This window comes from Panicum hallii, chromosome 5, assembly GCF_002211085.1.
Source record: "Panicum hallii strain FIL2 chromosome 5, PHallii_v3.1, whole genome shotgun sequence".
Lineage (NCBI taxonomy): Eukaryota > Viridiplantae > Streptophyta > Magnoliopsida > Poales > Poaceae > Panicum > Panicum hallii.
The window spans coordinates 10,853,456-10,867,723 of record NC_038046.1 but is presented as its reverse complement, the minus strand read 5'-3'; the positions used below and the strand labels follow the sequence as shown (position 1 = coordinate 10,867,723).

Genomic DNA, 14,268 nt, shown 5'->3' with positions numbered 1-14,268 from the left:
GTGGTTAACTGGGGTGCATTTTTTTTTGCAGGATTGACCGTGGACAAGGGGATAGACCACTTCCTCGTTCTCACGGCGGCCTTCGTCATGTACATCTTCCGCTGATCGGACGCGCTTGCTTTGTGGGTGTATGGACTTGAGCCTTGCGGAATTTCAGTGCATCTTAGTTCAAGCCTTGTTTGTAATTCTCTGTGTTTGTTCATCCGTGGGAATGGTAATTTCATCGCACACGACGCTAGGAAATCACCGAAAATAGCGGAGTTGGGTTTGTGAGTGGGGTGTGTGGTATTTCACTCTTTTCTTCTTTGGTTCAGTTGGAACGATCTGTTGACCACGGAGAGGTCTTGCATCTTTTCAATAGTTAGGGCACTGGATCAGTATTACTAATCGGTTTTAGTTTGTGGACTTCAGTGCAAATTGGAATGAAATAGACTAGCTAGTCTACTACTGCAATTCTAGTTGTAGCTCTGTAATGCTCCAATCAACTCCTGAAATCTTTGGAAATTCAGTTAACTATTCATTAAAGAGTAAAATGCACAGCTCGTTTTGAACTTAGCTCAAGGTATCATCCCGGTCCCTAAACTTTCAAAATGCAGATCCTTAAACTTGCTAACCAAATCACAGTTGTTTAAGCTAAATCGAAAGTTATTTCAAAGATTATATACGCATAAAAATAATTTATACCAATTTACTTATACAAATATATTCAAATATAAAAGATCTATATAAAAATGTAAAATAAGAAACTCATATGATCAAATTTGTAAAAAATATAGAAAATAAAAGGACAAATTTTGGAGGAAATATTGGAAAAGAAAATATTCGGCATTAAAGTTTTTTTAAAAATTTTTGGAAAAAATTAGAAAATATGAGAGTTGAGCAGAAAATTTGAAAAATAAAATTTGAACCCACGTATAAGCTTCATATAAGTTGAACTACTACTCATCGGAAGGGTCCGCGCGTGATCCACACACGCATCAACAAACGATTAGTCTGCTGCCACAGTTCTAGTTGTAGCTGGAATGCTCTGGTCGATTCTAAAATCCGTGGAAATTCAGCCGATCGTTAAAATGCTAGCGCCTAATAACAAGCTCGTTGGTGCTGGTAAATTCATGTTCAGGATAAAACTAGCGACTGCAGTCCACAGTCCACACATGCAGAAGCAACAATGACAAAAGAAGAGCAGATATATGCATCATCGGAAGGACCAAGAGTACTCGGATCAAAGTTAGCTTTTTCCACCAAGAATTACAGAGAAGTCGCATCAGTATCACAAAGGTTGGTCGTCGTCAATCAAGACTTACAAGTTTTGGGAATCCACCAGGAAAAACGCAAAGCCGGTCAGAACGGCCCAGGCGTCGAAGAACTCCAGCATGACGGCACGGTGCATCCGCCGCGCCGCGGGGACCTTGCCCGTGGCGCGGCGCACGAGTCGGTCAGCTTCCCACGCCCATGCCGCCCTTCCCTGGAACCTGGGCGTGGGCGCCCCCCAGGAGACCATGTGGAGGATGCGCGCAGTCGCCGTCAGGTTCGCCACGGCGGAGCGCAGCCCACGCAGCGCGTCGGCGGCGCGGCCGGCGGTGACGGCGCGGCGCTCCTCCCACGCCTGCTACCGCCGCGCCCCTTTGCATATGGACCTCAAACCTTTTTACACATATTCCCTACCTTCTAAATTGGATCACGATTATCGACTCTTTTCATATAACACCTTAATAAATTTCATATAACCCCTGGTTTGTATCGCGGTTAGCAATCGTGATTCGAATATTTCTATTTAAGCCCCTGAATTTCCAAATAGCCCCCCCTGATTTCGCTCGATTCCTCTTCCCTCCGTCTAGCTCCGCAGCCTGCCACGGCGGAGTTGCCAAGCACAGTCCCCTGTTCACCGGCGAGGCCCCCGGGCGCCCAGACTTGCCGTCGTTCGAGCCGAGCGGAGCCATGGAATAGCCGAGCGCTTGAGCTGACGCAACCGGGCATGACGAAGCAAGCGCGCGCACTACTATCTCCTCTCAGACCGCGGCTGCAGACTCGCTGGTGGCAGGGCTGCTACCGGCGCCGAAGGAGACTACTTCCGCCATGAGTGAGGAGAGGCGAGACTGATCAGGGTATCCAGCTGCTCGCGAGCTGCGACGCAAAATGAACAAGTAATAGCTTGGGAGTGGCGAACGAAACCTGTGCGAAAACTGACAGAAAGATGGATACTCTTGTTTCCATTTGAATGGTTTGGAGTAGTTTCAAGTCTCATCAGGATCCAGGTATATTCAGAAAAGAACTTAGAGTTGGTAGCATTCTGAGATATGATTATTACAACATTGCCTCCTTTAATAAGTCATGACCTGGTCTACTACTAAATCGCATTTCCATGGCCACATTTCAGAGTTCTTTACTTATTTCAATAAGAACTAGCTGACCCGAACCATTTTATTCAGATCGCAGAAGTCCAAGAATACATAGCACCATGGCAAAAGACAGAAGGGAATTTCAAACTAACTTGCGCCTGCAATAACTTGGCACCCAATTCATCAAACTTACTTTTAATTTCCCCACTGTGCGTGCATCATATACAGGTCCAGATCAGCTTCGAACTACCCAATGCAAGGACCGAAAGTGCTCTGTGTTTCACTGAGTTTCATAGGTGAAAGTGCTGATGGCTGTGTTTCACCGAGTTCCTGCGAACCATCTCTTTCCCATGCTGCCTGACATAGCACTCTACTAGCTCTCAAGCCCCAATCGTCGCCAGCACTATTCTTTTAATCTCCACCATCCAAACTTTCAGAAATTTCGAACTTTGACATGTTTCTGTGCAGGCGTGCGTGAAGGTGTTGGACTCATTGTTCCGGTGGGTGTTCAAACTCTCTTCCACGACGCCCTTCTCAGTTGGGTTGGGCTCGTATGGCCCGTAACACGCACAGGGTCAACGGCAATGTTGTTGTAACTTGTAAGAGCGCACACATCACGCAGGCCCAGCCAAGAGCTCTCGACACCGGGTTTGGAAACGGGGCCGCGCGATCGATCGAGCCGAGTCCTGATGCATTCCAAGGCAAAGATGAAAGAGATCCCGTGCCGAATCGGGAAAGAGAATACGAGTAGGAAATCCGGGAGCGATCATTCTCTAATCCGACGCAGGTGCCGCGCTTAATTGCTACCCGATCCCGCAACGCAAACGTAAAGGAAACCTACCCGGTGTTCATGACGGAAGGCGCAGAGAGCGTCGGCCTGGGCCTGAGCCTGACGGGAGAGATCGATCCGAAGTTTCCCTATCCTTGCCGTGTTGGAAATCTGAGACCGGGCCTGCTCCCGTCATGCTGCCAAATAAACGACCCAGGTTTCCCTGTTCTTGTCTTGCTGGAGATCTGTTTAATTGGGCTCGAGGCACTTCCTCGACCTCTCGTCGTCCTCCTCGTCCGGCCTCCATGGACAGCGTCATCCAGTAGCAGCTGCAGGTACGCACTACTCTTCAGTCTTCTCTGTAAATTCAGTTAACAGTTTGACTTACTAGCATGAAGCTAGAAGTGCACCTTTTTTTTTCTTGGGACGTAGAGAGTATGCGTCAGTATGTATGTAACCGATGCGAATTAATCTGCGCATGTGGTTGATGATGCCCTTGAATATTCTGGGGTCCTTCCGCTTCTTGCGAGGAGAGAGAGTTCAGGAGCAACAGATCATCGATGCTTCTCCATCTCGATCGTTTCTAATTTTTTTTTAAAGTAAGCATGCATTCATTTAGGTCTAGACTCTAGAAGGAAGAAGTAGCCATCAAGCCATGCATTAGAACTCGCTAGTCAGGCCTACGGCGAGACTAGCTCTCTGGATAAACCTCTATGGCCTGCCTTTCAACTCGTCCAGACCCAATCATTGTTGAAAACAAATATTATCGCCGTGTTTAGTCAGACCATGATCTCCGCCGCCGTCGCTAAAGTGGCTGAATTATTTCGAGGCCAGGCAGAAATGCAGCACTGTGCCATTGCTTTCGTGCTTCCATCGCCCCAATATTAGCTAGCAGCTAGCTGCTACGAACACTATACTGATCCTTGTCGCCTCGTGTGTTTTTGTCTTCTGTGTCTCAGAGGCCACAGCAGGGAAGTTTCAGCTGATAAAAGAAGCTGCCAGCAGCATGGCAAGACCGGAGGCGGAGGAAGAAAGCTGGACGCTGCCGGCCGCGAACAACGGCCGCCGCGGGGTCTCCGGCGAGCTTCTCCCGGCGTTCAGCGAGCCCTTCCCTCCTTCCGTCGGGAACATCATCAACCCTTACGACTGCCGCTACAGGTACACGTCTCGTGTTGCGCCCTGCGTGCGTACGTGGACGTCTCGATCCATGCACGGGCTGACGTGTCCGCACACGCCACTGGGCGGGTCTCTCCTCCCAGGTGGTGGCAGGGGTTCCTGATCGTGCTGGTGCTGTACTCGGCGTGGGCGTCGCCGTTCGAGCTGGCCCTCGAGCGGGCCGCCACCACGCCGCTCCTCGTCGTGGACCTGGTCGTCGACGTCTTCTTCGCCGTCGACATCGCCGTCTCCTTCTCCGTCGCATACTACGACAGGTCCGCCAACCTCTTCGTCGACGACCGCAGGAAGATCGCCACGAGGTACCTGACGCGGCCGTGGTTCGCCATGGACGTGGCCTCGACGATCCCGTTCCACATTATCTACCGGCTCGTCAGCGGCAGGAGCGCCGGGCTCTTCAGGTACCTCAACCTTCTCCGGCTCTGGCGACTGCGGCGCGTCAGTAAGCTCTTCGCAAGGTACTCCTCCATCGATCCTATGAATTATCAATGCGCTATTAGTATGCTGCATTGTGATCGATCATGTTCTCTTTGCAGATTGGAGAAGGACATCAGATTCAACTACTTCTACACCAGGGTCGCCAAGCTCATCGGCGTGACTCTGTTCGCGCTGCACTCGTCGGCGTGCATCTTCCTGTGGATGGCGTTCCACCACCGGGACAAGGAGCGCACGTGGCTGGGCAGCCAGGTGCGCGACTTCACGGACCGCAGCGTCTGGGTCGGCTACACCTACGCGGTGTACTGGTCCATCACCACGCTCGCCACCGTCGGGTACGGCGACCTGCACGCCGTGAACCCCGGCGAGATGGCGTTCGCCACCTGCTACATGCTCTTCAACCTCGGCCTCACCTCCTACATCATCGGCAACATGACCAACCTCGTCGTCCACGCCGCCATCAACACCTTCAAGATGGTACGTACTAGCCCGTAGGTGATGCCGGCCGGCCGGCCGGCCGGCGGCGTGAAATTATTAATAACGCGCGCGGCCAGCGAAGCTCTTGATGATCTGATGTACATACGCTGTTGTTGCAGAGGGACATGGTGCGGCGGGTGTCGACGTTCGGGAGCGTGAACCGGCTGCCGCGGGAGCTGAGGGAGCAGATGATGGCGAGCGCGCAGCTGAGGTTCAACACGAGGGAGGTGGTCCAGCAGCAGCTGCTGTCCGACCTGCCCAGGGCGCTCAGGTCCGGGATCGCGCAGCACCTGTTCAGGGACACGGTCGAGCGCTGCTACCTGTTCCAGGGCGTCTCCGACGGCCTCGTCGTGCAGCTGGTACTTACTAGCCACCATTGTCACGCATTCGATCCATAGTAACCGCCGTGCTCTGAGAGATCGAGTGGCTGTGTGCTTGCTGATGACCCACCCAAACATTGCAGGTTTCAGAGATGACGGCAGAGTATTTCCCCCCGAAAGCGGACATTGTCATGCAGAATGAGACCTCCACGGACTGCTACATCATCGTGTCCGGCGCAGTGGTAAGCACGTACCCACTTCTGTCAGCAACCCTCTACGATGATCTTCAGTTCAGATTCCTCACCTTGCTCTAACTCTGTTCGTCCTGTTCCTTCTGCTTGCTTGTGTATCAGGACTTGTTGGCGACTGCTGATGATGGAAGAGAGAAGGTAAACCACTCGAACCCCAAAGACACACTGAACATCATAAACTGCAATCTCCTTCTACGCTCAGCAACGTGAAACCCAGTCATGATACTGAAGCTTTTTTTTTTAAAAGAAAAACACTGAAGTTCTCATCCACTGTGTTGCCCCTTGCAGCTCGTGATGAAGGTAGGGCCGCACGGCATGGCAGGCGAATTGGGGGTGATCTTTGGCATCCCGCAGCCGTTCACCGTCCGGAGCAGGAGGCTCACGGAGGTCGTGCGCATCGGCCAGAGCCATCTTCTGCAGATACTCCGTCCCAACACTGCAGATGCGGACACTGTGCACGCCAATTTTGTTCAACACCTCAAGTCTCTGAAGGAGCACGTTGCCGCAGAAGCACAGTATTTCAGGGAGATCCTTTCGGACACAGGCATGGTAAGTACCCAAAAAAGACTTGCTGAAATGAAGGAACTCGGCTCTGAAACTTGGTGTGTGACATGTCCATTTGCGCAGGATCAGCTTCAGAACGGCGCCATTTTTCAGAGGCAGCCGCACAACGGCGGCAAGATCGTTCGGGGCCAGGATGCCAGGCTCGGCACGGGGCAACACGAAGAGACAGCTCCCGGCAACGTGTTGCTGCGTCGACAACACAAACCACGAGTGGTCATCCATGATCACTTCCCCGGGGATGGCACTGAGAAGACTCGGAACCGTCCAGGGGGGAAGCTCATCTGCCTCCCGGATTCGCTGCAAGAGCTGATGAAAATTGCCGAGGCGAAGTTAGGGAAGGCGGTGAGGAAGGTGCTCACCGTCGACGGCGCCGAGGTGGATGACATCACCGTGCTAAGAGACGGGGATCACCTGGTGCTGTGTTGGTAGAAGTCGAAATATAGAATAGACCAAGTGGCAAGTAGCTAGCACAAGCACGCGCAAAAGCGTTTCACAGTTCACATCATCCTGTCCTCGAAATTTTACGCGAGGGAAAGGGTGAAAAGAAAGTTGGGTTGTGTAATTTTGATGTAAAAACTGTCCCAGAAAAATCGTACGGTAGCAGATAATTTCGTACATGAATGTCCAGTCATGGTGAGAGTAAAAGACTGGTTCGCAGTAAAAGAATATACAAAACCGCGTTGGGGAAGCACACTTCATTAGGACACAGAAAAATATGCGGGTTTTTTGTGAGCACAGGTGGAAGGCACAATTGTACCTGACTACCTCAGCACCATGTAAACACATCTGCAAAAAGGCCACTGAGTCTCGGTGCCAAGATAGATATGTGAAATTCAGCAGCTATAACCCAGTACATGAAGGACTACAAGCTATCAAATGCCATTATCTCGAAATCACACGTCAGTAAGCCAATAGCCATATACAGTAACCAAAAGAGCAGTAATATTTTGCTTAGCAGCATTGATGAGGACAACACACAAAAGAGAATTACACAACAATCTGCACTGGTTGTTGGCAGATATATTCCCTGTTAATTCATTAGCTACATATCTCTTGGGATCTGAGTACTCACAATCCTAATATCAGCAGTTACAGAGTTAATCATAATCACCTGCCTACCATGTGGATTCATCTATTGACATGAAAGCCCCCAATTTTTGTTCCTGAAATAACAAAGTTCAATAAGTCATCATCTGATCCAGCTTCCAACATAAAGCTTACAAGACAGTAAAATTAAAATGGGCACACATTCAAGGGAACCACACTTGGATACAATAAAACCACATGTTCAAAAATACAAGAGATCCTAACAAAAAAAAATGGGCATGGACTTTGTGACAATACTTCACAGCATACTACCTCCGTTCCCAATATATGAAATTTAGAACAAGCTAGCTAGTTCATATTGTCAGCAAAGTCCATGCCTCAATACATTTGAGAACGTCATATATTTTACAATATACTGCCTCCGTCCTAAATGTCCTAAACGGAGGTAGTATGTTGTGAAATACTAGCTAGTTCCTGAAATATTTCACAACATACTACCTCCGTCCTAAACGTCGTATATTTAAGAACAGAGGGAGTAGCTCAATACATAAGGCCCCCAAAAATTTTGATGGACTGTGATTCAACTTCCACTACAACAGGCAATCCATGGACCATTCGGTGGAAATCCAGAAGTTACAACTCCCACTGGCCACTGTAGATGAAAAAATTAACTCCAAAAAAGGCCAAAGGGACGTGGACAGGTCAATTAGCTCTATGTCAACTACTTCAGAAGATATGTTGACCATTCTTTCAAATCATGGAAAACTAAGATGCAACTACCATATTAAGTCACAAGTGTTTGTGAACTTGAACTAAAAAGCATGACAAAAAAGGGGTATAGGCATCAGAACATAACAAGAGGGACATAGGTTTCATAACACCATGTGAACGAAACAAGAGGTTGGGAGATGAATATGAAGATGCGTTCAAGAGGACATCTCGACCATGTTCCTCACAAAGTAACCAATTCTAAACAATACTGGAAATTTATATCCTAGTTTCCAACGGGACCAAACAGGTGAAGAGCAATAAGGATTCATGAACACCTCTATTTCTTGACAGCAGGCAAAATATTTTAACGAGTTCATATCTGGCGTAGCAATACCTACCAATTGAAAGCTGAATTATTTTAAAAAGAACTTTCTATCAGCATAGTTAACAGCCCAGTCACTGCACAAAATAGAACCCTAAAATCACCAATATGCATATTACCGCTCAAGAAATATGTCTGGTTCTCTACATAACCAGATACTTTTAACCTTTTCCATTACAGTACAATGTCTACTGCAAGTTGCATTCATCCCTCTTTCCACAACATATACTTAAAATGGAGATCGATAAAAAAATTATGCAGCCCTTAGTATGCCATGCCAAATTAAACAAACATAAGTGACAGCTCAAGCACAACTTCTTTTATATGCCACACATATGAAATTTCAACTAGTAATCTTTTGAGAGGGTGAGTAAATTATATGAGTGGTGAATTTGATTTGTCCCCCAAAAAAAGCAAATATTCTGGAAGACTTGAGAACCTTCAGGTTAAAGTTTAACTAGCTCGTAATATAGGACCTACTGATGTTCCAGCACAAAACTGACTCACATATCAAGGTATGGTAGCACATATACTGTTGAACCTATCATGATCAAAAGCAACAATGAAAGTTCATGTATGGATAAGGACAATAGATTCCAATATTCCCAACACATCTATGAGGCCAGATTTTGAATACTTCAGAAATAGCAATATTGATCTGAACTAGCATATATTTCCATCAACTGACACCAGATTTAAGAGAGAAACTGGCATTAGTTTGCATCTCTGTCTCAAATATTTGAAGATATCTTGTTGTGCCTTCTACTATTTCCCTCAATAAATCTAACACCAACCATGTGATTTATTCTGCTAATCTTCCTTCTGAGAGAACATAAAACACAAAATACTATGTCAAACAATGCCAAGTCCCCCAAAACTGTTAATACACGATTCTACAAATGTTAGCAATGGTGCCGAATGATAACATCAGATGCGTACATGGGAGTAAGCTGCTCCCGAGCACTGTTGGCATTGGCAACCATACACTTCGTTTCTTGAATAATATGGCTCTCCACATGAAACTGAAGAAAGAGATCCTTAACAAATTGTCATTCCAGACCCAATAAATAAGATCATTGGGTCTTTAGTTTACTCAGTCATGCAAAATTAATGAAATCCAAACATATAGCACATATGCTACAATAAAACATGATCTGGCACTTTGCTTCAGCAAAATATTGCACACAACATAAACTGCTGAGATGAGTAAACCAACCTCATTTTGTGAACTTCCAGGCTGTATGCTACGGAGAAGCATCCATGGCACCATTGTTTTGCTCTTCACCACCACCATCCTCCAATATCTTATCATCACCAGCATCCCCATCTTCCTCCACATCACCCTCATCCTCATCCTCATCATTGAGACTAGCAATCTCCGCTTGTGCCTTCTCCAAAATCTCTCTCCACTTTGCATCGAGGTCCCTTTGCAAATCCCTCCTCATTTGCTCCACCTCGGCCATGTGCCGCCTCTTACTACTCTCTATCCTTGCAAAAACCTCTGCAAACTTCTGAATCGACTCCGTGAGAGCCATGAACCCGTTCCGATTCCCTTCAACGGCGCTAATTTTCTGCGGTTCAGGTTCACCCGATTCCGCTACCGGCCTCGTAACTCTGGGCGCTGCCTCTGCACCGCCGCCCAGCAGACACTCCGGAGCCTTCATCCCCCATCCCAAACGCGGGGATGGCTGCGTGTCGCGGCGGCGCTTCACGACCGGAGACTGGAACGGGGGAAGTAGCGGGGGCGGGGGCGACGGGCACAAGATTGACTCCATCTTGTCGTAGTAGACCCATTTCACGGGGCCGAAGGGGGAGGGAACGCCGCGGCGCGCGGAGAGGCGCGCCCTCTCCTTCTCCTTCTTAAACTGCTTCCTGAGCGTGTCGATGCGGTTGCGGCAGTGCGTCTCGGAGAAGTACCCCGGGGGCCGTTCGGCGGCAGCGGACGCGAGGCGAGCAATCTCGAGCCACTCATCGGCACTAATGCCGCTGCGGCCCGCCCCCGGGCGGACGAAGCGGTCGCCCCAGGCGTCGAGGAGCGCGAAGGTGGAGCGCTCCGTCCACTTGGGCCCGGCGCGAGGGGCCACGACCTCGTAGGGAGCGAGCCGCGGGGCGAACTCGAAGCCGAGCGCGTACCGGTCGGTGCGGCGGCGCTTGGTGCGCGGGGAGGAGGGCGACGGGGAGGCGCCTGATGAGGAAGGAGAGGATGGGGAGGGCGACGGCGAGGGGGGCGCGGCGGCGGCCGCGCCGTCGACCATGGCCGCGGCTAGGGTTTCGAGCTCGTGGGCCGCGTCGTCGCCCATGGGCGTGGCTAGGGTTTCGAGCTCGTGGTTGGTAGATTGGTTCGGCGAGGTGGGTTGGCCGGGACCGGTAGGAATCCGGCGAGTTTGGGCAGGCCGTCCGTTCTCCGTGGGGTTCAGCGCGACACTGTAGCCACGTCCTGCTAGAGCTACAGCTACTGTACGCTAGTGAAAACTGGACAGATGCCAATTAAAAGTTCGTCCTTTTTGAAAATTACAATCGGTCCTTTTTGGAAAAAAGAAAATGCAAGCAAGTCTGTAGTAAATTATAGTTGAAAGGTACTAAAGTGTTTCCTGCTCCTTAAATCTAAAATTATATTTTTTTTCTAGTTTTAGAACTATGTTTGGGTGGCTGCGTGGTTCAGGTGTTTTTCTAGGAGTGAATCAGTGCAGGAACGTGAAATAACATTTAGTATGTTTAATACAAAATCCATGCAAGACACCTCGAAGTTTGAATTTTCCTAAAATTCTCTCCCTGGTGTTCTTGGACAAATATGCAAACTCGGGAGTAAAATCTTTATCTTTTTCTAAACGGTATTTTGGGCAAAAGGTAACCATGTGTATATGGAGCTGTAGCTAAGATTTTGTTGGATTCACACCTTGTTTGATTGGATTTGAAGTTCAGGGCTTTAAGATTTTTTATTAAGTTATTTAGTCCTTCTCTTGTCCATTCCCAAATCCATAAAAATTGGTTATGAAGTCTTGATATTTCTTAGGAGAGCTTTTAGCCAGAGACTCGCCGTGTGTTTGTGAGGCTATGGTTAAAATTTTGGTGTTTGTTTTAATCAGTTTTGATCTGTCGATCCGATCTTTTTTATGTTTTGTCTGATTTGAACCTGTATTGGATCATCCAATACCATGTCACAGGTCCAACAATTCAAGTTGAGGATCCTTTCTCTGAGGATGTGTCAAAGTAATTGATGGTCGTATTGGATTCATCTGATATTCTGAGGATCCTTTTTGCGGAGCATGTTTCGGATCATCTAATACCCTAGGTCTTCTAGGCTCTGTTGTGGCTTGTTTCTTTCGCATTTGCTTTTGCGTTGCACACATATTTCTTAATATTGTTCCTATGGTCAGTAGGCCAGGTGAAAAAATATGTGATCTTGGCGATAGCTAGAGGAGAATCTTGTGTGTGAGTTTGGGACATAAGCTCCGTTAAATTTGTGAAGAATTTTTTAGGCTTCTGATCACCATTCTCTGATCAGTCCTTTATGAAAAGTTTGATTTCCTTGTCATACTGTTGCTTTCTTTCCCAACCTCGCTCTGCATGAGCTTTAGGGTGCTTATTCAGTACGCATCTATTAGCTGATTCGGTAAAGGTTTTTTTTTTTGGCTAATTAGCCGGTGTATCGTAGATTGTGACCTTTCTTTTTTTAAAAAAAAAAAGATACATAACTTGTTTATCTGATTCACTTGTTTAATTCCTTGCAGAGTAGTATGTATACCAAAGCTGTTTGTTTGATGGGCTAAGCTCGTGGTGGACAACTCATGCATTAATCTTGGAAACCAAGCATATCAAGTTCGAACACATGCGTGCCTTATTTATGTACCAGTCCACGTATCTTGCAGCCTTTTGCGCTATTAGCAACTTGGAACGGAATGTAACTGCTAACTAAGGTCATTATGGTTATGTGCAGACACCCCTCCCTAATGATTGATCTCCAGCCTCCATCAGAAATCTAGATGCACAAGCGGCCACCGGCTTCCCTTTTCACTCTGTACTTGCTGGAATTGAAGAATGGATAGCAGCCCATTGATTTCCTGCAAGTTTGTTCACTGTCTTAAAAGATGAAAAATAATAAACATACTAGCCAAAGAAAATTATTGGTCCATGAAGGTGACTTCAGATACCTGTTGGTAGTGTCTTGGTGGTTCTTCCTTAGCATGCTATGGCTGCGTGTAGAGCTAAGGTCAATTACCGTCCCAGAAGCTGCATTCTCCATGGAACTATCGTTGACTGACGCATTATTTTCTCGCAGGGCTGGCACAATTGAATTGGAGAAGCTCTTCCTCCTCCTCCCACCACCACCAGCAGCAGCTCTTGATGGCGAAGGCATGAACAGCTTGATGATGAAGCTTGCCCCCTCCATAGAGGGGGTCCTCTTCCTCCAGGGCTTGGTGCTGGAAGGACTCCTCGCGGTGCTCAATCTGAACGAACCGCTCGATGCTGGCTCGTCCGTGGTTGTGGCCCTACTAGACAGAGACAGCTCGCTGAGGTCTCGCAGAGACAGTTCATAGGCTTCTTCAGGCAGGCTGTCCACCGCTCGTAGCATCATCTCCCGGTGGTGCCTGCTGATCGCGTGTGCCTCTGCGTCGTCGGGCCACAGGTTGGAGTACTGGTTGGTGATCTTGGATCGCTCGATCCAAGATCCGTAGTCGAAGTCGAGTGCGTCGTCATGGGTTTCTGAAGAGACTGGACTTGTGAAGGCGAAGGGCTTCTGCTCCGGAGGAGAAGCAGAAGCAGGAGCCATGAGATGAAATAGAAATTAGGCCTTTCCGATCTGGGAAGAGGTTTGCTTGATGCAGGTGGTCCTTTGTAGGTGAGGATGACTAGGCTGGCTGAGGAGAGCTTGCTTTTCACGGAAATGGAGTGAGATGATCCAGTGCTCCATTTGGTAGCCCATGCCCATGCCAAGTGAAACTCCCTGACGCCTGCCTGCTTTGAACTGAACTGGACTGAATCGAATTGAATAGAGTAGAACAGGTGACAGACGGGGAGAGCGTGTTCGATCAAATTCGTGCATCTTTTACTAGTCTCGATCTTCTCTGGCGGCTGCAAAATTCTGCATTGGCTGTCGCTGCCTCCCCGCGACGCACGGCAGCGATAGATTATTGCTGCCATTCCTGTGAGTGCGATCTTAACAACACGTACACGGCACACGCACTTGATTAGTTTGTGGCGTAATCGTTGCATCGTTTTCTATATGCACCATCCGGCATCTGCCACTGGAGCAAACTCATTTTGTGCTGTTGGCTTACACTTTATTTTCTTGCCAGAGAGCAACTTGTCAAACGCTTAAGATACCAACCAGCATCAAGATTCTTTCAGCTTCAAAGTTCAGGTTCTTAATCTATGTTGAAGGCAGTTTTATCGGTATTTAATTTAACGACATAAAAGAATCATGAGTTACGCTTCCTTTCTTACTCAATGCGTTCCTCCTCCCTACTTTTTTTTTTTTAAAAAAAAAGAGCGTTCCTCCTCCCCGTTGAATCTTTAATATCGTGCATTTTTCTGCAAAGCCTTTCTGGGCCGGAGCCCTAGGCCACTTGTGGATGGGCCGGTCTATGTCAAAGTGGGTCGTGGGCCTCACGGTCTCGTTCCTCCGAAAAAGGTCCATGCGTGCTGACAGGCCCCGCTGCCCAAATCGTTACGCATCCCGCGATTCCTTTCTTGCCGTGGAAGAACTACTACCGGGTCCTGTACTCCTGTGTAGCACCTTGCAAGTTCCCCTTTCTAAAAAAAAAAGCATCTTGCAAGTTCCAACACCTCTCGACTTCGA

General features: G+C 48.2%; 3 protein-coding genes across 6 annotated transcripts; 1 reads left to right on the top strand and 2 right to left on the bottom strand.

The window, feature by feature from the left end:
• Window positions 1-1,373: 1,373 nt before the first annotated feature.
• On the top strand, window positions 1,374-6,757 carry LOC112892405 (potassium channel KAT4-like). The gene is made up of 10 exons (XM_025959580.1): window positions 1,374-1,627; window positions 3,373-3,443; window positions 4,068-4,266; window positions 4,368-4,739; window positions 4,818-5,193; window positions 5,313-5,552; window positions 5,657-5,755; window positions 5,867-5,902; window positions 6,053-6,313; window positions 6,392-6,757. The coding sequence occupies exons 1-10, from the start codon at window positions 1,374-1,376 to the stop codon at window positions 6,755-6,757; spliced, it is 2,274 nt and encodes a 757-aa protein (XP_025815365.1).
• Window positions 6,758-7,188: 431 nt separating this feature from the next.
• Window positions 7,189-10,901, bottom strand: LOC112895797 (trihelix transcription factor ASIL1). 3 transcript variants are annotated; one of them, XR_003229273.1, is made up of 3 exons: window positions 9,685-10,901; window positions 9,408-9,490; window positions 7,189-7,491 (listed from the first exon to the last, which is right to left on the bottom strand). XR_003229273.1 is itself a non-coding variant. In XM_025963787.1 (2 exons), the coding sequence occupies exon 1, from the start codon at window positions 10,766-10,768 to the stop codon at window positions 9,713-9,715; it is 1,056 nt and encodes a 351-aa protein (XP_025819572.1). In that variant the 5' UTR covers window positions 10,769-10,900; the 3' UTR covers window positions 7,189-7,491; window positions 9,685-9,712. The 3 variants fall into 3 exon arrangements, 1 of the variants encoding a protein (XP_025819572.1); XR_003229274.1 differs by lacking the exon at window positions 7,189-7,491 and adding an exon at window positions 9,071-9,290; XM_025963787.1 differs by lacking the exon at window positions 9,408-9,490 and having other exon boundaries at window positions 9,685-10,900.
• A 1,324-nt stretch (window positions 10,902-12,225) lies between these two features.
• Window positions 12,226-13,482, bottom strand: LOC112894745. 2 transcript variants are annotated; one of them, XM_025962546.1, is made up of 2 exons: window positions 12,620-13,482; window positions 12,226-12,544 (listed from the first exon to the last, which is right to left on the bottom strand). In XM_025962546.1, exons 1-2 carry the CDS (start codon window positions 13,237-13,239, stop codon window positions 12,448-12,450), a joined length of 717 nt encoding a protein of 238 aa, XP_025818331.1. In that variant the 5' UTR covers window positions 13,240-13,482; the 3' UTR covers window positions 12,226-12,447. The 2 variants fall into 2 exon arrangements, with proteins under 2 accessions (XP_025818331.1, XP_025818332.1); XM_025962547.1 differs by having other exon boundaries at window positions 12,226-12,529; window positions 12,620-13,481.
• Window positions 13,483-14,268: the final 786 nt, after the last annotated feature.